Source organism: Netta rufina (genome assembly GCF_964035555.1).
Source record: "Netta rufina genome assembly, chromosome: 15".
NCBI classification, from domain to species: Eukaryota; Metazoa; Chordata; class Aves; order Anseriformes; family Anatidae; genus Netta; species Netta rufina.
Genome location: NC_140138.1, coordinates 2,708,390 through 2,732,911, shown reverse-complemented (window position 1 = coordinate 2,732,911; position 24,522 = coordinate 2,708,390). Strand labels below are relative to the sequence as shown.

At 40.1% G+C, this 24,522-nt stretch overlaps 1 protein-coding gene across 1 annotated transcript in view; it reads right to left on the bottom strand.

Moving 5' to 3' along the window:
- MAPK8IP3 (mitogen-activated protein kinase 8 interacting protein 3) overlaps positions 1-24,522 on the bottom strand; it is a 69,236-nt gene that overhangs the window by 16,762 nt on the left and 27,952 nt on the right. The window contains exons 6-17 of the mRNA XM_084296023.1: positions 23,136-23,382; positions 20,384-20,486; positions 17,598-17,716; positions 13,234-13,245; positions 9,292-9,349; positions 8,186-8,338; positions 6,511-6,592; positions 4,605-4,735; positions 3,756-3,812; positions 3,148-3,318; positions 1,279-1,405; positions 322-417 (exon numbers count right to left, since the gene is read on the bottom strand). Of these exons, the coding sequence (XP_084152149.1) occupies positions 322-417; positions 1,279-1,405; positions 3,148-3,318; positions 3,756-3,812; positions 4,605-4,735; positions 6,511-6,592; positions 8,186-8,338; positions 9,292-9,349; positions 13,234-13,245; positions 17,598-17,716; positions 20,384-20,486; positions 23,136-23,382 (1,356 nt within the window). The remainder of the gene's footprint in view (positions 1-321; positions 418-1,278; positions 1,406-3,147; positions 3,319-3,755; positions 3,813-4,604; positions 4,736-6,510; positions 6,593-8,185; positions 8,339-9,291; positions 9,350-13,233; positions 13,246-17,597; positions 17,717-20,383; positions 20,487-23,135; positions 23,383-24,522) is intronic.

Here is a 24,522-nt window from a genome sequence, read left to right as displayed (position 1 = left end):
TGCCCCAGAGCCTTATACCCTAAGGAGTCTTAATAAAAGCTTTAAATAGTATAAGATGTTGCTAATATTATGTATGTCTCAAAATAAGCAAAACCTGTATGACAGACATGGGAACTGGCATCCAGAATCAGCTGAGAATTATGTACGAGTGGTACTTTTCCCTACATACACTAGAAACCACCATTCCGAAATGGGAAGCAGAAGGTAGGATTTGGAATGAATAAAAAATGCAGACTGTTGTAAAAACTGTGTATTTAGCAACCAAGTTCTGTTTATTCCATGTCCACTTCTGGACTGCAATTGTGTGCAGAGGCAACATACCTTCATTGTTGGATCCTTCTCTACTAGTGGGCGACAATATACAGGCACAGGGACATTTTTCATCCGATTATCTTCCTGACCACCATTGGGGCTCAGCTGTGGGGAAGAGGAAATGGAAAAGACAGTACCAAGGCATAACCACTAGGCTATGCTAACTGCAGTGCAACCAATATGGCAAAAACAAACTTCTTAGCCTCATGGGTGGGTGCCAATAGCAGTTGATGCTTCATCTGTCATCTTGCATGAAAAAGTCCCTACAGGAATGGGAACTTGAGAGACTGTTTCTCTCACCATTATATGGTGTACCAGGTGTGGTCAGCTGAGGCTATCCGCTGCATTAGCAACAGACAAAGGGTTGTTAAAGGACACTCCCTGTGCTGAAGTGCGCAGAAGCCAGAACACTGGCACTCTGTTCCACCATGTTCTGAAACTCCTCCACTTTCAAGCCACACTACAAGACTCCTTCTTTTTAGATGATCTTTGACCAGAGTTAAAGGAGCCATAGGCCAACAAATGAGGCTGGTGACATTTTATTTTGTGTTACTGCTGGGGAGAATAGGGTGCAAACTGCACTACGTTTGTTTTTTTATACTAAACAACTAGTAGAGTTCTCAGAGTATAAATTAAATATCTGATGTTGACTTCCAATGATAATAATGAAGGAAATAAAAAAAAGGACTGGGCTCTGGACAAAGACTGATTACTTCTGTTTTAGACTAGGTTCTTTCAGCACCTTCACAAAGAAGAATGCTCCCCTATTGACTGCAGTGGACATACAGAAAAGATTAATTTATTCAGTGCCTGCAATTATATCATACGGAAAAGACATGCACATAATACCTCTAACTGGAGGTATTTAACAACTTTGGCTACAGTCACCAGTGGGAGAGTTAGGTTTTCACTGGTATAACTGAGAAGGACAGTGTCCCCTCAGCCTCTCTAGGGAATGGTATCTACCTGTTTGTACTTGGCAGGGAGACTCCAGCCACAGGCCTGCAATCGCCCGTCATCATTCCGCACGTGCTCCCGGACCTGGCGGTACTGCTCCCGCTTCTGTTCACGACGTGCTGAGGATGTGCAGTCACTGAGGAGAGAAGCAACAGCGTTACTTTTCAGTCTGTGGTTAAAAACACAGGCAGTAGGTTAAGGGACTTTGTCATCATGGGGAGAGTAAACTCAGACAAAAGAGTTTAATACAAAGCAGTAAAAATCCATCTTTGCACAAGGTGAAAAGAAGACGCAGGAAATGAAAGGAAAACTCTGTTATGAAGCAGACATAGGCAATCATAATCTCTAATTCCCTGTTACCTGAATAATGTGGCAGGCCAAATCATGATCATCTCCACTTCAATCTTCCAAGAGCCCTTCAGAAACAGAATCAACTTTCCATGTGACCATTTATGAGATAGCAACTTTTGTTTAGCTGCTACAGTTTCCTTATCTAAGGTCTCCATGAGGTAGGCATTTTGAGTTCTTCTTTATTATAGTCAACTAATTATATTTCTGTCCATTTTTAAGCTTTCACTGCTGACAGGGAAAATATGTACTAATTACTATTGAAACTGCACCTTTCAACACAATGAAGCCAGCTGTGGCACAAGTAAGATGAAATATTGATCTGTGAGCTCTTAGGATACAATTTAATATAAAAAAATGCTGATTGAATATCAGTTCTATCTCTCAATAGGTTTTTAAAGAATCACTCCAAGGTATGAACATCAGAAAAAAATCCAAGCCAAAACAAAAACACCTCTGCACACATGTAATGACACACATACTTAAAACAAAACCCCTAAACCATATACTTATAAATTATACTTAAATTATTATACCTAAAATAAAATTTAAAAATATACTTAAACCAAACCCCTAAAACAAAACACTCTCCAGCACATGCTTTTTCCCTTGGCGAGAGGATGAGAAAACAGCTTCTGACAGCTGTTAGACACACCATTTCATGCAGTTTTGAAATGCCTGAGACAGCACACGCAATGGTTACACTATGGTAACTAGACAAGAACAGAAGAAAGGCAGTGGGTAACTATAAAATATAAATTTAACATTCTATTTTTTTCTAAAGAAAATCTGTGTACTCATAATTTATTGACTTTCCAGCAAACACCTGACATTGCAGAAGTTATACTACTTTACCATCACATTCTCCAAAGTCCTTCCACAAAAACACAGCACCTACAGACTGTACAACCTCACAGCTGTAGGACACAGACACTCTGAAGTCAAGTAAAGCACAGAATAGTTTTCCCCTTCGTGTCAGAGACATAAATGACAGGGAGAAAACTCTGCAGTAGCAATATTTAGAGGCTCTTTTTAGCATACTTAGAATTAAAATCAAATATTGTGTCACAAATGTGATGTTGAGAGAACTTTTGTCTTTACCTGAAGAACTTTTTGACTTTACCTAAGTCTCTGTCAACAGGGTTGGGCAAGACACTCTCCAAAACACTGCCTCTGCACTGCCAAACTACCACAAAAATCCTACTTCATTCTTCCACACAGTCTGCAAACATGAGGACAGAACTAGTGTTGAGGCCGACCTGAAGGCCAACAGCAATCCCTGCTGAGATGAACCTAGAGAGGTCTAGGAAGCCATAGTAGCCATACTTGGGGAGAGTAAACTTGCTGTGAGTTAGCTAAGCTTATCCATGCAGTACAGTAACTGATGAGTGAAGGATCAGGGTGTTAAACACACGAAACATTTTAACAGCACATAAACTATTTTTGCAGTGGAAAGTAGCTTATTTTAAGAAAAGGTGCTATCTGAGAGAGCTATGGGGGAGCCTGTCTTGGTTACAGCATGTGACTCACTCTTCAGGGAAGAACTCCAGGGTGCGGCTGCCAGAGGAGATCTGGCACATGGTGTGACTGCGACGCTGGCTGAACCCTGCTGTCGTCGGAGACTTGTAGTGGATGTTCACAGATGGGTAGGTCCTCTTTGCTGGTGGGGGACTTGAAGAGGAACTGAATAGACGGCTGAAGCTAGGGACAGGAAAAGGCCAACAAATATTAGAAACAGAGCAGAGATTCACAACAGGGAAAGCACAATGCGTGCTACCAAGGTAGGTGCTTTAAGGTACTTTAAGCCCTTCATGAAAACTGCACTTTTAGCTTCCAAAACCAAAGTCCTTCTGAAAACACCCCTTTATTCAAACTGATTCTGAGCATACTTAAGTTTCCATCCCAGGGCACTCACAAGCCCTTCCAGCTTGTAAAACAAAATGATAGGGATGTTCAGATCTGATTTTAATTTCACTAAAGGGCAAAGGAATCCCTTGAAGGCAAAAGGCTTCAGCTAAGAATAACTTTAGTTGACCTCTCATTAACATCAGAGGAAGAATCTGTTAAGATGCTACATGAAGTAGAAATGACAACACTTGCCCTTTTCTTAATCTTACACAGGCCACCAAAGAACTTACAACTGCCAGATGGTAGACTTCTTCTTCTCCTGGACGGATGGGTGCTCACGGGAAGCTCTAAGGATAAATATAACAGAATCAAGTTAATTTCAGCACCTTTTGCCCAAATTTCTGCCAACCAGCAGGCCATTTCCATTAAAGAAACCATGCCAAAACTCAGAATTCATTCTAGAAACTTTCTAACAACGTTTAAAACGCAGAGGAATTGACATGCAGTCATTTTTATGAAAGCACACCCAGCTACTTTATATTTCAATACTAATATTTAGTGCAAATAAGAGTGTTCAATGATTTATCATAGAATCATATAACATTTTGGGTTGGAAGGAACCTCAGAGATCATCTAGTTCCAACCTCCCTCCCATTCCTTCCACTAGATCAGGTTGCCTAAAGCCTCGTCCAACCTGGTCTTGAACACCTCCAAAGACAGGACACCCACAACTTCTCTGGGCAATCTCCTTTATTAACTCCCTCCAACAGTATCACTGCCACAGTATTAGTCTGGTAATTACAAACCCCAGCATCACATTCATTTTAAGCCACTGCCAAAGGAATTAATTAATTAGAAGTAACCCTGTTCCCTCTAGCTTCTAGCTTAATTAGCACACAAGAAACTAGCAAGACAAACAGCTGCCCGGTATCTCCAAATAACAGTGGCAACTCTTGATTTGCAGCCCACATTCAGGAATATGAGAGAAAGAATCAGGTATTAGGACAGAAGAATTTATTATTTTGAAAACTTTCAGAACTTCTCCCATATCTTGGTAAGAGCTTCAAGGCTAAAAGCTCGAAGTCCAACATGGCCAGGTTTTGTCCTAAATGGGAATGTTCACCAATATCCAGCCTCACCTGATCATCTCTGTCCACCTGACAGCTTCCTGGAGCTCCATCAATCTCTCTTTGTATTGGTTGCGCTCCATCAGAACCCTTGCCATTTCTACGCGGGTGAAGCGACGTCGCTGAGCTATGGGAATGTTGTCCTGCAGAGGGGAGGAGCACTGCTTCAGCCAACAAAAGATGGAAGGGGATTGATGTTAGTATAGGGCAAGTCAGGAGATGGAAAGAAATACTTGTTAGTGCTCTTCCTTGTTTGCTTGATTACCCCCTCCTGCCTTTCCCATTTCAGGTGCTAATTCTAGACAAGTGATCTCCAAACCATGGCCCACGGACCTCTGGGTGTTCTGAAAACCCATTGAAAGTAGAATTAGAATCATCACCAAACTGAAAGCCCTACCCAAGGCCTATTGACATTAAGGTGTTTTGGTAATCTGCAAGGGATTTTGAGAACTGACAGTGGTCCCTTGGTCCATAAAGTTTGGAAAACAAGGATTTAGTGAAAAAGATTCAGTAGCACATTCAGTTAGAAGCAGCAGGGAACACCAGGTTATGTTCTCTTTCCCTTCACGAGGACTAGGAAGAAGGCATTTTGTTAGTACACACTGATAAAGGTACAGGGCACAAGAAATTACAGAAAGGCTTTTCCTTTTTGGTGACACAATTTAGCCTTCCAGCGAAGGCACGTGTCACTCTGGCTTAGAAGGCAACAGCAAAGAGATTCTAAATGCCTCTTCTAAGGAGTGGAAAGTGAGAATAAGACTACTAAAGTGGGTAAAATATCTGCCCCAAAAGAAATTCTAACAATTTTGGGAACTCTTTACTACAAGTGGCACTGGGTTGTGTCTAAACTGTGGCAACTCCCAGTCACACCTTGGTTGATGCAGTAGTGCAGAGAGCTGGACCAACACAAAATAACTAAGTCCCTCCTCAGCCTCCCTGGACTTGGAATAAATCTGTATGGCCACTTAAATCAAGAATTATATACATGAAGAGGAATTTTACAAACATCATCTCATTAAAAAATATAAATAAACAAACCTCCTATCAGCTTGTATTAAATAGAATCCAGTTCTCTTCAGCATTTCACAAGAACAACTTGAAAACTTTACTACCTACCTAAATTATCAACAGACTAATTGCATCCCAGTTAAGTCAGGAGAGTTAGACTAAAATTAAATTTTGTTCAATACCTCCTGGACAGGAAGAACATGGTAATATTGAAAAGAGGTGTATCTAATTTCCTGTCCTAGCAAAGGAGACAATTACAGGGGATCTCTCTCTTACCCTCTGGTTTGCTCCTTTTTTGGCTACAGTGGAGTTTGCTGAAAAGCCTCTATCTCAGCCAAAACAGCCTAAACAGCTGTCATGAGCCTTCTCTGCCTGTACTCTGAAATAGGCAGTACTGGCTTATATATATAAAATAATGAGGAAAAACAATTTGCAAGACTGGAGATTACAGAACTGTTAAAAGAAGACAGTTACTGCTGCAAAGCTGCCTATAAAACCCAAGTTTCACTGCACAAAGTCCTCACAGTTTACAGCTTCCCTGCCAACATGAGATAAGGTCTTCTCAAGAAGGCTGACTATCACAAGACCCTGTGAGAAAATACTAGACTGTCATTCAAAAGTGATGAAAACCAGGTAAAACGGGAAGGTGCTGAGCAGGGTGTTGCTCAAAAACTGTTCTGCTGAAAGCACACCGTGCACTTTATTGTCACTGTGTCAGCTGTTCATCTTTGCCAGTCTACAGTTTGCAAGTCGTATGGAAAGGTAATCTCATGGCAACAACCTGCAGTTCACCAGCTTTGCTCTCATTGTTAACAAAGAGGGATCAGTCTGCATCTCAGGTATCACACATGAATAGAGTAGTAGTACATAAACCCCCTTTCCCCACAGCCATTTTAGTAATGTAATATACCAATTCTGTACAGAGATAGCTGCTTACATCCTCCACCTCCTCTTTGGGTTCTCGTCGTGCAACAATCGCTTCAGATTTCACTCTAGGAAACAGGAAGAAATGATCAAACCAGCAAGTAACACTGTGACTACAACTGGTGGGCTCTCTGTGAGGTGTTTTGGGGAAAGAATCATCTGTTCACAATGAGAAATCATGTGGAGGGAGAACTGGATGCATCACAAGGCACCCATTCTGAGATGCTTCTCTGATACGATTCCTCCCCCTTGCAGCTTGTTACTCTGAACAGCTCCATTGACATCAGCCCCTTTCTTTGGAACACTTGATTTAAGCACCAGGCCCCAAAACACTGACCACCAGAACAGAACTGTCAATTGCTATTTCTGAACCATAATCTATATTCAAATGTTTGATGAGATCTTAATCACGTAAAACTGAGCCATCATAACAGCTAATGCTAGCTTAAGCTTGTCTAGGCTGCTTTTCTTTTCAGTGCAGTGAAAAAGCCTCTAATATGAAGATCAGTTTGCCATAATGGTAAGGAAGAGAACACCAAATATGTTAATAAACTATTTAAAGTATTTATCTGAATGTTTCTAATTACTTTAAACCCCATACTGAAGTTCAGTCCCATTTGAATTACAAGAACTTCTATTAGCAAGAAAGACAGTGTGGAAATGCCATCTCTATCTCCTAAAAAAAAGCACACTGGACAATTAGAAGTCCATGTCCATACTGCATAATATATTACATACATTATGAGAGATTCAAAAAGGCATTTTCAAAAAAATCTGATCTACTTCCACTGCTAGTGAGATTGCCTTCACTTCAGACAGTTGGAAGAGACCAGTCTGTGTTATTCTTAGTGACTCCGTGCTCAAATTACAAAATAACAGAGATAACCTTCCAGATTCCAGATGCAAACTAAGCACTGTCCACTGAATCTGAGATACCACAGTGCTGATAGTACAGCTAGTTAAAATGTAATTATTTATCTTCAAGCCCCACGGGGCATGCATAGCCTTATGGATATGAAATCTTCACAGGCTTTGCTAGGCATACAGGCTGAGGTTTCTCTAGTTCAAGTGGAAAATTAGAAATGGCATGTCTCCAAATGCTACCTGCATAGGGCTCTAAAATCTCTTCTCCCTCTTCTTACTTTTGACTTGAACACTGAAACAATTAAATACTGACATTTAATCATTGTTTGTGGGAATCTGCATGAGCTCTTTCATTAAATTAGTGGGCATTCATCCCTCTCAGAACTGTCTTGGCCACTGCCAGCATCGAACTTTTAACAGTTTCCTTCAAAACAACTGTTTGAGAAGTTCCTTTAAAAAAAATAAAATAAAATATTGCAAATTGAAATTATGAACGCTGCAGTCTGGGGAGCCTACATTTGCAATCACTGCGATGGAATCCTAATGTTGGGGAGAAAATTCTGCAGGTTTTCTAAGGTTCAATAATCTTTCAAACCAATAATAAACAATCTAAAAACATTAGAAATAGCTCAGCCGCATGCCATAAACCTTGAAATGCTCTGTAAGGTACCTTTGAACTCCAATACTAGTGTCCATGAGGGAAATACAGTAAGACTAAAAGAGCAGGTAGATTTACCTCTACCTGATGATAGAGCTCAGGTTCTCCCAGTTCCCTGGGGCAGCAGTGAATCACTCACCTTTTCAGCTCTTCCTCCAACTCTTTGACTCTGGTTTCCATTTTGGCTTTGGCCTGCTTTGTTGCCTCAAGTTCTCCCTTCAGCACCTCTTGCTCTCCAGACAGCTGGTCCACCTTGGCAATCAAATCATTCTTCACAACGTTCAAAGCATTTCTTAAAGGTGTGAAAGGGACAATAAGCAAAAATGCCCAAAAACAGCAGCCGTCCATAAGAGAGACTTGAAACTAAACTCACAGGCACTACAAGGAGAGTTGAAATGAGCACATTGAAATAACTGTCAGTCTATAAGTCACGAAAAAGCACATTCTGGCCACAAAGAGGTGCAGAAGAAAACAGAAGTCACCATAGTTGGTCATGATGAGGTTTGTGTAGTCCTGCATTCTGACTGACAGACCAACATCAGGTGCAGGAGGTTCAAGTCTATTTTAATAGGATTAAGATTCAAAAAACGCCTTTCAGAACTTATATTATCTGTAGTTGTTGATAACTGTGGGTGAAGGTGACAAACATAAGCACTTCTGATCAATTCTGAAATATCTTAAAATCTTTAAAATTAGCAGCTTCCCACCATAATTCAACTGTTACCCTTAGGATTACTTTGGCTTCCTCTCCCCTGTTGCTTAGCTTCTTTACTATCTAGTTTGCCAACCTTTCGCACAGGATGAACCAATTACATTGTCTAGCTCGTCTTTATCAACTATTAAATCTCTGAAAACTCTTCTCAACAGTAAGAAAGTTTTCTTTCAAAATACCAAACCTTGCAAGTAATAACTTAAAAATTGCAATATCCTCACAGAGGCCCAGACCCATCTAGACTCCCACTGAAGTTAATGAAACGCTTGCCACTGATTTCACAGGTGGAATCAGACCCTACAGGCACATGTCCAGAGACATCACCCAAGTGCCTACAAGAAAGAAAACAGCTACGAAAGTCACTCAGAAGAGGAACTTCTCTTCTGCAATTCAAGATACAACACGTATTCAAGAGAGCCTGCTAGATAAACAAGCAAGCCCCAGTGAGGCTGGGGTTCTCGCCAAGACCTACTTCAGGATGATACCTCATTTACAACCAGGCAGACAGTTCAGAGCATGCAACAGTTCCTTACTTGGTCTCCAGTAGCTGCGAGTTTTCCAACAGCAAATTCCCCACTTCTTTGCCCATTCCTGAAAAATAAATAAATAAAATAAATAAATAAATAAAATGGTCAGGCAGGTTTCATCTGCTTTCCTAGAAATATGAAGCTTGTATGGCACTGACTGACTCAGACTTGAGGAAGAGCATTTGTTTTTGTTAGGCTTTCCTACACTTCTCTGTCCTGCTATGGAGAGTGGAGTGCCTCTTGCTGGAAGACCATGCAGCACAAAGATACCCACATGTCCTTCAGCTAACAGCAAAAATGCACACCTAGCTTCTTACCTCAACTTTAATAGAATCCCCAGAGAGGGACAGAGCAGAGACCTTCACTAGTACTAGTTAGGGGAAATTAAGTCAATAACTCCTGGTACAGCCATGAGCTATTACAAACATTTTGTTCACTCATACAGGAGAAAGCTAGAAGCTCATGGGTTCTTCAGAGCACAGCAGAACACTGCCCAAACTGCTGGCCAGATCTGCACAGCAGTGCTCTTCTTCCTGTCTTAGTTAAGTCAAATATCCTGCTTCCCAGAACAGATTTGGGATCATGGATGTGGCCGGTCTGATACACATGAAAGGCTTCCCATTATCAACCTTCCACCACTACACTTTTAAAAGGACTTTGAATTGTTCGCTGCTCCACTATTTAACAGTTCTCCCATAAGTGTTTACAATTTGGAGTCTCAGGCCCATCACTTAAGAACCAAATTCAAGAAAGCACCTAGATCAGATGCACTGCACTTCCACTTGGGCACGAATGTACAATAGCTGCAACGTGCAGGTTAGGTTCAAAGGACTTTGAAAAGTCTGCAGCTAAGAGCAAAGATTGAATTCAATATTTTGTAAAACCTAACGGAAAAGAATTTAGGGACCAAAACCGTAACTGGACTGTTTACTGCTACCGGGGACTTGCCGAATCCCAGAATCAGCTTCTATTTTACAATAGGAAACAGAGGCTACCTGAGCATGTAAGACACAAAGACCTCTTCCTTTCAGGGGACAGTGCTGAGGGTTACAGCTTATTTCTCAACACAAGTCCTAGAGCATTAAGAGGTATCACAACAATCAGTGTTTGTGCTGAAGTGCTCCTTGTTCAGCCTTCTGAACTACCTCTTCCTTTCCAGTAAAGGCATCAGCATTTTTCACAACTGTTATTTGCTCATTAATATTTACAATAAAAGAAAAACAACAAACTTTAAGTAAATGGAAGTTAGAGAAACATGGAAGCATACAAGAAGTGAGAACACATCACAACACCCCAACAAACAGATCCTCCTCCCACAGTTAGATGGGATGAATTTATGATGGCAAAAGCAAATTCCTAGCAGGAATGAGTAAAAAGCAGCATTTTATTTATTTATTTTTTTTAAATCAGTGGACAGATAATTAATCACTTTGATGTTTCAGGCAATATGTTCTTTGGATAGTGTGTCAAGCAGTATCACAAACAAGATGTGACAAGCAGTAACTGCACTGTGAACTGAAGTGCATTTTTGGTTTGGTACAGTAAGGTATAGCCTTTTCTTTCAAGACATTTATGTTGTTCAGAAAATCCAGAGGTCACAGGATATAGACAACATTTATTAAATGTTTCTCTCATTCCTTTTTAGCAAATGATCAAACAAATATTTAGCCAGTTAGACATTAAAATGGTACAAAGATGTTATGGGTGCTGAGGAACATAAGAGGAAAGCATTCCTCCTTGTATTTTGTTGTGTCTTTTTTTGGACTGTTTTCCTTCTGTTCATGAGTTAGTTATCACTCCTTGGGTCTGTCACAGGGAGAGAAAGGAATTCCGGTGAAGAGGGTGAGCTATTATCAGAGAACTGAAGTCATACAGTGCCCCAGCCATCAGTGCCTTCACAACTACCTATTTTGTGTGACACAGTCACAGCCTGATGCTTTAACCAGGGAGAGGTATGAAGGGCTTGCTTTGCAATAAAGAAATGGGTGAAGCCATCCCACAGCCACAGAGTGGATACTATGAGATAACTTCATGCAGGCTGTAATGAGAAAGCCTTACTCATGGGGAAAAAACACCACTGTGGAGTGACCAAAAGGAGAAGTCTTTACTCCTTTGTGATGTGGAGAAAAGGGGAGAGCCATTCCACATTCTTAGAGTCGGGCAAACAATGTGAAGCATCAAAGTGGGTAATCAACCACATCAAGAAAAAGAAGAGAAACCTCAAATCACCACTCAATGACCAGCTGCGTCCTGCTTTTTGGAGAGGTGATACCACCATCACAAAAAAATAATGCAAGGTAATGCAAGACACATGGAGAGATGTTGGGTGAATGGAAGAAATTTAGAAATAAAAATACAGTTAAAAAAAAAAAAAAAAAAAGAAAAAAGGCCTTCGCCTTACCAAAGAAATCATCCCGTACTATGAGAGCCATCCCATACGAGAAAGGGAACAGAAAGATATGGGGACAAAGGGAGGAAAGGAAGAGAAAAAAGCAGCCATTAAATACGAATCTGTAAACAGCAAACAGAGCAGCTCATCAGCATGTGTAAACGTGTGTGGTGCCAGTGTAAGTGATGCTGAATGTAAACTAGTCTACACCTTGTTCTTCTGCAGCATAGCCTAAGCAGTTTTACACCTAAGATTTTAGGACAAGCTCAAGATGAACTCATTTTTTTCTTCCATCTTAATAATTTCACCTGGACTAAACATCTTCAGGTTTCCCATCCCCACGACAGAGGTAATTCAACATACATTACAAATAGGGTGCAGGAAGGATAGGGGCAGGAGGGAAAAAAAAAAGGGGGGTAGGGGGAATATCAAAGCTCTGTCCTTTTTGACAGGGCCAAACCCACTTTGTTACTGAGATAAATTCTTACTCAACTTCAGTGTGATGCTTTCTGAGGAAAAAAAAAATAGAAAAAATGGCTTACAGTAAAAGAGTAAAAGCAATTCATACTAAAAGAAAGAATAATGCCATTCTTCCTTTTGTAACCTTACAGACCCAACATCAAGAGGTGTTGTGCAGAGGAACATGACAGCTCAACACTGCACAGTATTTTGTGTTGTGTGTTCATAAGTCACCTGCCTTTATTGTAGGGAAACTTCATTCAATTTGTACTGAAATCACGAGAGATCCCATTGACTTCATCTGAAATTTTATCAGGGCCCAACTGCGTTTTATGGAAAGGTGAAAATTCTGCAAGTCTAGGGCCTGCTGACCTCCTGATGATAAGAGCATGGCTCTAATGCAGCAAACCTTCTTTACAAAAATGGAAGAGAGATATCACTTCAACTCCTACCAGAAAGACAAAGCTTAAAAAAAAAAAAAAAAAAAAAAAGACAGAGGCTCTGTCACTCTCTTATCCCTCAAGTAAGTCTTTGTTTTCATAACAGCCGTGTCAGAAGAGGGCCATTGTGCATACATTATGAGAGATTCAAAAAGGCATTTTCAAAAAGTATCTGCTTCCACTGCTGGTGAGATTACTGCTAGTGAGCGGCCTTCATCCAAGCAGAGGGACTCCTCACAGCCTTGTTCACTTGAAGAAAAGCAGGAAGCAAACTTAATTCTGTACCCACTTGAGCTCTGCTCAGAGCACAGCACTCGTGCAGAAAAAAGGCACTTTGCACCCCAAAAAAAAGGACAGCAGAGTTTTCTGAAGACCTTGAGAGACAGGCCAGTGTAATATAGTGGAGCAAACCTGCAGAAAGCCACACCGAAAAAAAGCAGATCAAAATGCAGCAGGCGTGTGAGCACAAAGCAGGGGTGTCCTACTGTCCAGAGACCTGTCAGTGCAAGGAACCAAGCAAGGCAAAGGTGGGAGAAAGTCTGCGAAGCCAACCGTGATTGGACAAGAGCAGGGGAGTATCACACGTGTATACCATGTCATTCAGTCTCAACAAGAAAAAAAGAAACAAGAAAGGAAACTGAGTGGAGGAGAGATACACACCTGAGAACTCCCCTATGGGCCATGTCCAGCGAAGCACAGAGAGACAAGGGAAAAAAGGAAGTGAAAAAATGATCAATCACTGACTAAAAACAACAAAAGAAAAATTTTGTTTAAAAAAAAAAAATTGACAATGATTCAGCCATTTCAATGTCAAAAGGCATGAAATAGTAAGGACAGGACCTGCCATGTCTGTAGATGGCATGACTCTACATACAGGACAAAAAAACTAAGGGAAGATAACCCAGGGTACAACTGCAACCACAGGCCTTAGCTACCCCCAGTTTTCTATGCACGAATCTCAGGCAATCCCATATTGGTCTGGGTAAACCTTTATTTTCTCTCTAATGTAGTAGTAAATGCAGAACAGCTATTTTCCACTGTCTTCTCCTTTCCCCTCCCCTTGCAATACATCTCTTTTTAGCAACCAGATCTGCTGAAATTAAATGTGCACTTCAGTGATCAGTATGCAAAAGACAATCAGTTTTATTTCAGAACACCTTTTTTTCCCCCAGTGCAGTGCAAGGACTTGGTTTGATAATCCAACTTTTGTTTAAAAGAACATATTAGTGGTAAGTTTACACATATATATATATAGCTGAATTTCTGTCTTCACCTCAAAATCCCTGTTATTTGAAGTGAGGTTTTAATCTCCAAAGCACAGTTGGAGTCCTAAAACTGAAAGGACTTCACACGGTCCACAACTGAACCACTAGTCCTCTTCCACACCCAGAGTCTCTCGGGACAGTGAAGAGCAAGGGAAGAGTACATGAGAAAAGAGAGTGAGCCCACCCAGGATTGGTAGGAAAGAACAAGCAACTAACAAGTGAGCAGGGAGGCAAACAGCCAACTAGGTGGTGGCAGCGTTCCTAAGGCTGCAGTGAGAAAGAAGGGAATTAGGAGAACAATTACCACTGCTAAATAATTGTTCTTGTACCACATATTACTCCAGAATATACCCTATACAAACTAATGTGTGTACAATGGTATTACAACATGGGGAAAAAAACAGGTTTTGTATTCCAAAATTGCGATGAGGAGTGCTGCTTTTGTACGAAGAGATTAGAAGTAGTTTAGAAGATATTCTGAAGGCAAGAGTAAGATTTTCCACTGAAGAAACAGACCTGTCTGCCAGCTATTGTTCAAGGGTAATTTTTCCAAGATCGTTCTACTCTGAGGTCCTCTTTAAAGATGTTTCTCTTTCTTTAAGAAACTGAGTCCAAAAGGAAAGAATATTCTTGAAGGCTGATTTCCAAGCTTTGAGAAAGACTAGAGGAAGAATGAAATTTTCACTTTTAAGTGTAAATGAAGTTTACCAATTCTCTAAATAAGACCCAGAAAGAAAGAAATCTTTCAGATTGTGGATCTTGTTTCTTATATCATGTCCATAGAGCACAATTTCGTCTGTGGCTCTTCAGGCAAAAAGTTACAGAAAAGGGAACAATTTACCTAACAAGAATGGCAAAGTTTTGTATAATGTTGACAAATCTGTCAGTACTGAGATCTAGACTTTTTCCCTCCAATTTTATGAGACATTCTTGGTGCTTTCTACTGTGAAAAGACAAAAAAAAAAAGTGTTTAAATCTCATTTCTAAGTCAGAGAAATACAGCCTCTCAGATCTCTCTGCCTTCCTTCCTTTATACAATCCTAGCATGTCTGATGTCTGTTCATTTCAAAGAAAACTTTCATGTGGGCAAAGCTAGTAGCCAGAACTCAACAAAAGGAGTAATTAGATTTACATTTCTGTCACGAAACTCACTCAGCGAACTGATTTCATCACATATCACCTCCCAGGTCTGAAAAGGAACTGGATGAAGCCTTCCTATTCTGTTAGCATGCCATGCTATCAGCTGCAAGAGTTTTGCTGCCCTGCAGAAAAAAACTACTCCTAATAATAATAGCATTATCCAGGAAACAAACCTTTATTTTTGTGCTTAATGAAGAAAGAACAAGAAATTTCTATTTCCTTAGCAAAAGAAATGTGAATATTAAGCAATCCTTTTTTTTTTTTTCCCCACATGTATTTGGTAAGGTGAAAAAGGACAAACTTTAGAATCACAGATATATTTGGGTTGGAAGGGTCCTTAAATATCATCTAGTTCCAACCCCTGTGCCATGGTACACCATCCACTAGACCAGATTGCTGCAAGCCGTATCCAGCCTGGTCTTGAGCATTTCCAGGGATGGGGCATCCACAACTCCCGTGGGCAACCTGTTCTAGTGCCTGACCACAATGACTAAAGAATTCCTTTCTATGGAATAACATTATTCTTAAATTTAAAAATTAGCTCTGTACATATTCATGGTTCAGATTTTAGGTGGAAACAAATCTGATCTTCACAAGCCATACTTACATAGGCAGTGTTCAAAGTTTCTGTACGCTGTTTATTATACAAGTGTTAACTGCCAAATAACTGATGACCCAAGATCCGGAATCAGTCATTGATCTTTAGGCAGTCTTACTACTGGAAGAGAAGAAGCACCTTTGACTAACTGGAAATGTAGTGATATAACTAGCATGGTCTCCAATTGGGCAACGAAAAACTTTGGCCCTTTGAAAACAACAACCTGTATTTCTCACTGATCACTGGGTTCAGGATGTAAGCCAAGTGGGGAGTGGATTACCAGACGACAAATTTCCAGAAGTAGGAAGCAGGTTGTCCCAAGCAGTTAATACAGTTAGTCATTTTCCTGAAAAATCTCTCTTAGAAGTTGACACTCCCTGAAGCCACAGCCATTTCAGGGAGAGGTAGAAAGCAGCAGGTGGCACAGAGGATATACGTGATTTAGTGGAGTGATTTGTTTTAGTCATCACTCCATGCACAAGAGCTATCTTGCATGCTGCAGAGCTTACACCATGCTTTCTAAAAAATAAAAATCTAGCTATATCAAATAGCTATTGCAAGAGTTCTGATAAGAGCCTGGATCTCATTTTTAAATTCCAGTCACATATTTGCCTATAACAGTACCACTTTCAGAGATTTTGTCTTAGATAAAGCAAGAAGTGTTATGCTAACCTAACTTTTGAGTCTTCAGTCCTCTTCTTCATAGTTAAGTCTACAGTGAATAGGTTAAATTCGATCCTCTCTGCAGAAACATACTCTTTCAGAGGGTCATAGTACAAGATTCATTCAAAGGTGATACAAATATCTCCCTAATTTAAGTCTTACAAAGATGTGCTGCTGGAATTCTGTGACATGATTCAACTGATTCTGTTCTAGATATATATCCAGAAGTTCTTTGATAAAAACTTTTTCCAGAACCAAAGTAGTAAGATTATCCAAACACTCTGGCCAGTAACTACCAGGAAGATAACGTTCACTTTCAGATCATATCTCTTGCTATTCAAAGCATAAATGACATACTGTAGGAGTCCTCATGTCTCTTACGTCTCCTTAAGTGAAACAGCAAAATTGAAAGTGAGCTAAACTGTTATAAACTTTGTCAGGTGCTTGCGCTGTCTGGATATTCAAAGACCATTCATATCTTCCTGATTCAGAAAAATATTCAGAAGGAATTAATAACATGCTTAAATTTTGTTATGAATTAAGGTCTACAAACTCAGCATCCAACACCAGAAAGCATGACAAGGGCTCAGACTGCTACCTGAGACAGAGCTGTTCCTCTGACTGCCTCAAAGTCCTAGTCGGGAATACAGAATATAACCAGACTTCAGATATTAAAACCTCCTTCAAAATTAGCTTTAAAGATGAATTAAAATTTCTCTTAGATTGTCTATAAAAGGGTAAAAACTGCAATATAGACCATGATATTCTCATTTTAAAATAAAGAAAATCTATAGAATCATAGAATATCCTGAGTTGGAAGGGACCCATAAGGATCATCAAGTCCAACTCCTGGCACTGCACAGGTCTGCCCAAAAGTTTAGACCATGTGACTAAGTGCACAGTCCAATCTCTTCTTAAATTCAGACAATTGTTCCTTTAAATTTCAAAAACTTAACAAAAGGAGTTACTTTCTTGCATATTTCAAACAAAACCTTTATTCCAAGTGAAGTTGCTAGTGTGCAAAATTATCGAAGTGAAAATTTAGGGGAGGAAGTGGAAGGAGCAAATTTTCTCTCCAAACTGTTCATGTGGGAGAATCCTATGGAGAAAAAAACACACCTACAGACAGACTAAATAAAAGTTACTTAGATACTAACTTAAATTGTTGGATAAGCATTACTGTACTACAGACACATATTTCAGGCACAGTATGTCCCAAATTCCATGCCATTCCATGCTAAGGACAAACATCCAAGTCCCGAAAAAAAAAAAAAAAAAAGAGAATTTAGATGCTTCTAGAAGCTTAATAGAATTGTCATTGTATCACAGAAAACAGAACGGTTCTAACAAGTTTTTACCTAGCAGATCTGCTCCTTCATCAACATCCCCAATAACCTCGGACCCTGCTGTGGAAAGTTCATGATACAGAGAGTCCGTGTTGATGCCGAATGCTTTGTTCACAATCCCCTGTGTTGGGCTGTTGTTGGAAGAAGAAAAAGTAAGGACACTTGTTACTTGACAACATTTGAGCTATCACATAACTCTCTGAAATACTGAGCATTACAGAACATCGAAGTCAAAACTCTGAGAGTACGTTCTGCCTGTTCACCATAGGCTGACGCAGGGAAATTAGTAAGTAAAGAAAAAAAACATATTTTATTTCCTATATCAAGTACAAGTACCTACCATGCACAACCTCAAAGCTTGCCTGGTTGATTTCTTTTTACATCATGAGAGTTGATGACAACTCAGTATCTCACAGAAACCTTTCAATTCACAGCAGCTCTGAATTCTGACTTTTAACACTGTGCAATGGTTCCCATACTCCTATCAACTTCAAAGCAACCTTCAAAGCAGGTAAGATAAGCAGATCAGATAAGGACTCAGATGCTGAAAACAGCAATGGTCTTTTTTCTTTGCCAACTAGTAAGTGAAATCAGCCTGAAGGTTAGTTTCTTCTTTGGGTTCTAAGTGCACAAATGCTTCTTCCTATGTCAGCAAAATGTATTTCGTTAAAGGTAAATCAAAGTTAATGTTATCTAATCACATCATATGGGAGTGCATTTCCACATCTTACTGTCTTCTCTACCAAGAATCTTCTCATATTCTTTGACAATCTCATGGCTTAACCAGAATACAACTGTTGCAGAAAGACACAGTGAGCAGGAGCGAGGCATCCTCTAAGATTGTCAGTGCTTACTACAAAAAATGGGATTAAAGTGGGTATAGACACGTCTAAGTGCCCTGCCTTGTACAAGGGGAATCAGCCAATATGTAGTGAGGCTGCGCAATTTTTCCAGCAGTCTAACATAAAGGTCAGTACCAGTGGATATTATCTCAAGTCATGTGGCTTTGTTCTTAGCTAAATCAAGTCTCTGTGATCAAACATGGAGATTACAGATGTGTTGTGTTAGCTGTCTCTGATATTTGAGAGGTAAAACACAATGCAGATAAAAGGAAAAAAATAGAAGTTTTAATTACAGAGCTACCCAGGAATCTGAGAACACTAAGGAATTACAAAGTTGATGCAGTCTAATAGACAGTACAAGCAAAAAGAAGCGAACAGCATTCAAGGTCTGACTTGAAGACATAATTCAGCTTCAGCACTCCACTTTCTGAAGCAATACATCTCTCAAAAGGATTCTGTTTTTAAAGCAGCAAGCCCACAATTCAGCAGCTCCAGAGTTATCTTGTGTCTCCTCTGGTTTTCTGCCTCTCTACGCGGATCAAAGATCAATCTGCATGAAGAGCTTCCAGTGCAGCAATACTCTCCACTCCTTTCTTTTCTTCACGTTCAGACCAATTATCAATCTGATCACATCAGTCACTTTTACTTGTTTGGCTACCTAGATTCCTCCTGCTGCTGACCCTAAAAATTGTCCATGTACCCTACGTATTCTAAGGGGAACTTAATTGTGTTTCACAGGTGAGAAAGGCATCTGTTATTGCTGCTCACACGCACTTTTAGAGGACTAGAAGATGGTGCTCAACAAGTGCAATCCAGTCCAGATTTGGTCTGTGAGATAATTTTGCCTTAACTTTATCAGTGTATTATTTTCTGCATACCTGCAAGAGTTGGGGGGTTATTTTTGCTGGTGTCCTGCTAAATTACCCACTGGACCAGGGTAAAATTAATGAACTCCATAAAATTAATCTCTAGACCTTCATAAAAATGAAACAAGGAACCTAGACTTTGTTCATTCTAGGTTAATGGTATCTCACAGAAATGTGGTGCCAAAATTAACAGCCTTTAGGGAGCCTCCCACTGAGCACAAAAAGGGTGCTAGACAGGAAGGGTATCAGCATAGGAGTTTGGTAAAAGTTCACTAATTCAGAGGACTCTGTCATGGTCCTGAGTGCACTGATGGTCCAAAATTACTCTGACCAGCCTCACCTTAGACCTGAACACAGCCACCTTCTGTCCACTAGTCCAAGGGCTCCCTTCAAGCTCAGGCCTGTGCCTACTGTCCTTATCTAACCTATGCTGTAGGTGTACTTGTCTTCAGTCCTGTGTCCTGCTGCTCCTGTGTCCCTGCACCTAATTCATCCCCTTCCTTTGTAGGGGACTGCTTATGAAGCCCATTACCAGGGCCCTGCTCTGCTCTCCCTGCTCCAATCTCGCAGGATTGCACCACAGTCACTGCCCTGCTGGGGTCACTTCTGCTTGTCCTCCTTCACAGATCAGACCTGCTCCTCTTCCAACACTTTTTTTTTTATATGTATATAAAAAACAAGAAAAAAAGAAAAAGTCCTGGGATTTCAAAACTGAATTCAGATCTGATCTCATTAGATGAATGCATCTTTTTCCTCGCATTGAAAACTTACGCCTCTGTCCCCTTTGCCTGTTGAAATGTTTTGTTGCTACATTTCTCTGTGCTCCTTGATCCTGCAAGGCAAACTAACCTGTCTCAAACAAACGTCATTCAGTTTGCACAGATTGCACAGATCCTTCCACAGATTACCAGCTCATATTAGCCTTTCATGGACAAATCAAAAATAATCAAGACCCCACACATTTGCACTAGGCAGAATATATGGATTTTCTCAAAAAGCTCCATCTTGAACTCTGTGAACCATGGCATCCATTCTTCACTCATCACAAAACCAAGCTAAAGAGCAAACAGCAAAAAGTCACAATCTGTACCTGTTACCAGTGCGTTCCAGGCGGGGATCTTGACACATATCCAGTTCTGGTGTCGAATCTATGATGTCCTGAACATCGGACCACTCGTCACTGCTTCCCATACCTAAGGAACACAATACATATGGTTTACAGTATCAGTGCTCCTTGAAGGCACTTTTTCAGCTTTGAATACCAAGGCTTCAAAACTTCATGGTTCAATGTACAAAGTGTTAAAATAGGAACAGAAAGTGGCTGATCACCTTGAGACAGAAATGCAACAGGGCTGGGAAGGTGCCTTCATGATTCATTTTAAATTTTAAAAAATAAAAAATTATTTTTTATATAGCTTCACAGAGATTACTCTAGTTATGAATTGGCACTGGCTTATTTTAATAGAAATAATTTGTCAAGACGACTTCTCAAGTCTACAACTAGTTTAAATATCCATTACAGTGAATTTTTACTTCAAAAATGTGTTGTGCAACATTTGAAATCGTCTGTTTTCTGTATAATCCATAGCTTAAAGACAATATTTGAAGAACGTAGGGAAAGTAAGAAACTAAAAAAATAAGAAATTAAAAAAAAAGAATCCTGTTGTCAAGTTACTCATATTAGAAACCAAAATGTTCAAAAACTCAGGCTTGCACCTATTCTAAAAAAAGCAATATAAATACAGTGTCTGTTTACACATAAAATTCCCGAAGTATTGAAGACCTCATATGTAAACTATATTAGTCCCTTAACTGTTAGACATGAAATCTTTAACCTTTCCAAACTTCCTCAGCAGCCAAATATACCCAGCCCATGACAACCTGAGTGTTGATTTTACTGTTTTAGGCTGGCATTGTGGACTTGCTGGCAACAAATGTCATGTTGAAAACAAAGTCCACTGTGTATTTGTTGACAAACTAGGCATCCATACACGAATGGTTCCCCACCTCACAGAAACAGACGATTCCTTCTCTTTATTTTATAACCTGGGAAGCTTTTCTGCAAATCCCTTTTTTGTAGGTTCTGCTCTTAGACATCTGCATCACTGACAGACATTTTAATTACAGATGAAATACCTAATTAAAATTCAAGTATCTAAGTTTCTTCTCAGCATGGAGACATACTTCTGCATCACACGTGAAAAATAGTTGAAAGACTGAATATGCAGAGCACATAAGAAACATACACCTATCTGCTTTGAGCAGATTCCACAATATGATAATTTCAGCAAGAAAATTTAAACTTTCGTATACACATCCACTTTAGAGTTGCATGCATATAAAAGAGACCTGACTTGGACCCAAAAAAACTATTGATGGTAAATGACCATATAAGCACCAGCTGTAAAATTAAGGATAATTATTTATAGTGAACTTGAACTACTGCCCTCTGAACTCTGAGAAATACTGTAGGACAAACTTTTATCTGAAGAAAATTAGAACTCATCACTCAAATTTCTCCTTTCTTGCATTTCTTGTTCTAGCTTATTCTTGTTAGGTACAATTCCTGGTTTCAGCCACCAAAGACATCCATACTCAATTTCTCTTTTAATAATGCTCATAATGACTTGCATTGGCCAGGATGCACCGGAAATAACAAGGAGGTTCTCCAGGAGAATACTATGGGAGGTTTAGGCTGAATATTAGGAAAAAATTCTTCACTGAAAGGGTTATGAAGTACTGGAAGAGGCTACCAAGGGATGTAGTTGATTGACCACTCCTGGAGATCTTCAGAAAACATGTCGAGGTAGTGACATTGCTCAATGGTGGACTTGTTAGTACTAGGTTAAAGGTTGGCCCAGATGATCCTGGAGGTCTTTTCCAGACTAAATGATTCTATGATGCTAGCATCAAAACCCATTTTTTCATATGCTCCTGCACAGACTTTCTTGTTCATTTTACAGTCCCTTTGTATTTAAGCTCATGACCTGCAAAAACCAGACCACTACTCATTTCTGAAGGTTGCTGCAAATCTAAATACAATACAAGCTGGGAGGTGCTCAGACACTACATTGGTACAGCTATATTGAACAGCACTGAAAGTGGCTTTTATCATGTTATTACATCATCTTCTTTCTTTAAACAGTCTGGTGCTAAAGGCTTAGGTGATGGCTTTCTTCACAAGAAATAATTAATTCAGTTTACTGAAGCACTCCAGGAAGTGGAAAAAAAACAACTGAAACTTCCAAAGATTTCTTGTATGAGAAACAGACTAAAAGAAAGCAGCTTATTTAGCTTAGAAAAGTGGCTAGATAGGGATATAATTGCTATTCTGAAATACAGAAAGCTGTAGGGTAAACACATGGAAGGGAAAATAATTAGTTAACCCAACTGATAATTTTGGCATATGAACAACTGGATGTAAAATACTTGTGAATAAATCCAGAGAGAAAACTAAATGCAAGTTTTTAACTACTATACTGATGAGGTCCAGAAATAGTGTTCCAAAAGCTCAGACTGAGATGGGACTTACCCGTTCCTGAAAGGCGTTCAATGACATGAATTAAAGCAACTGCAGGGAACTGAGCTCAGTAATCCATTGTCATCCTGTGTATTATTTGTGAAACTGTTTTTATTACTGACTTTTCAAAACTTGCGACTCAGAAAATAACTCACATCCAATTAGTGGTTTCTCTACATATCCTTCTAAGTAAGCTTGTCTCAAATTCTATACCTGTGAAGCTGATTACCCTTCAGTCTCCCAGCCTCTTCGCATAACAGACAGACACAAGCACTGTGAAGGCAATTACAACGACAAATTAAGCAAGCTCCAGCTTCCATACCTATGCTGACATTCCTCATCTCCTGTGTAACCTGGACTTCCATGTTCCGACTGTTCCGCTTTTCTCGTGTCCTCTTGTTGCCCTTGGTTGTGCCATTGTATTCACTGATGGGCTGGATGCTCTCGTTCAGGGGCGTGACAGCAGCAGAGGGCACAGATGACGTGGGAGTGTTGGACTTGGTTCCTGTGGTGCTCGGTGTGGCAGCTGCCGAGGACTGCCCAGATTCAGACATTTCATCTTGGGGGCACTATAGAAATTCCAGGACAGGGAAAGAATAAAAAGGGAAAAGCACAGGTAGATATTTCAATTAATCTCCTATTTGCTGGAATATGGCTGCCTTAAAGTATTACGGAAAATGAGTCTTGCTCACTGTGCCAACTAAATGTCCATCATTCTCTGGTGACACATAGCACTGCAACCAAAATGAAGGAGTGAGTTCCCATGCTGAACTCAGGAAGCAAATCCTACCTGTGAAAGGACTGATATCCTTCTTCTTTTACCATTTAAGACAGGTCTTCACAAGTCTTATCAGTATGTGACCTCTTCATCATGCACCTCAAGGAAGATAGCTTTATCATAACTGAAAAGCACCTGCAACTGCCACTGACTACTGTGGAAGCTGAAGGCCTTTGGCACTTGCAGTAAGCTAGGTCGGTGTTTCCCAAGACTGGAAGGCAAAATGGACTTTGCTTTGGAAAGATCTGAAGTGACCTCTTAGATGATCTGGAAGCTGTCATGACAGTAAGCAACTGAACTAACACAACCAGGATGAGAATCTCTAGTGTTGAGACAATGCCAACATATTTTTGATGCCAGACCGCAGAAGCAAAGTGAATACCAAGCTGGGATAGTCTCACTTTATTAGTGGGGGAAGACCTATGTCCCCACACCACATTATGCGGAAGCTAGCCAAGCATGCCTTCAGCTTGACAACACGATAGGAACAGATGTGGGCTCCCCAGTTACAAATGACAAGACAGGATTCAGGAATTCAAAAATCAAAAGTTGACGAATCAACACAAGAGATGGATTTCCAGTGTGAAATGTACACAAATGGGTCTCAACTCTACAAACATTACAGCCCCATTTCTTGTTTAACACCTCTTGAAAAACACGGGAGACTTAAGGCTCTGTGAGGATTTTATTACTGTGCCTCTTGTTTGTCAATTAAAGCAGCACTGCTTCAAAATCAGCCAATTAATGTCTTAACCAATGCAGTGATCATTCCCAGAACCCAATGAGATCTCCCCATTCTTCACGGTAGCCTGCTCTAATTACTGCCTGCAGGGAGATGACAAAAGTAATTTTGAAAGCTATATGCGATAATGAATTGCAATTGAGTGCAGTGACATTCAGTATCTGCACACCCTGACTCAGCTATAATCTG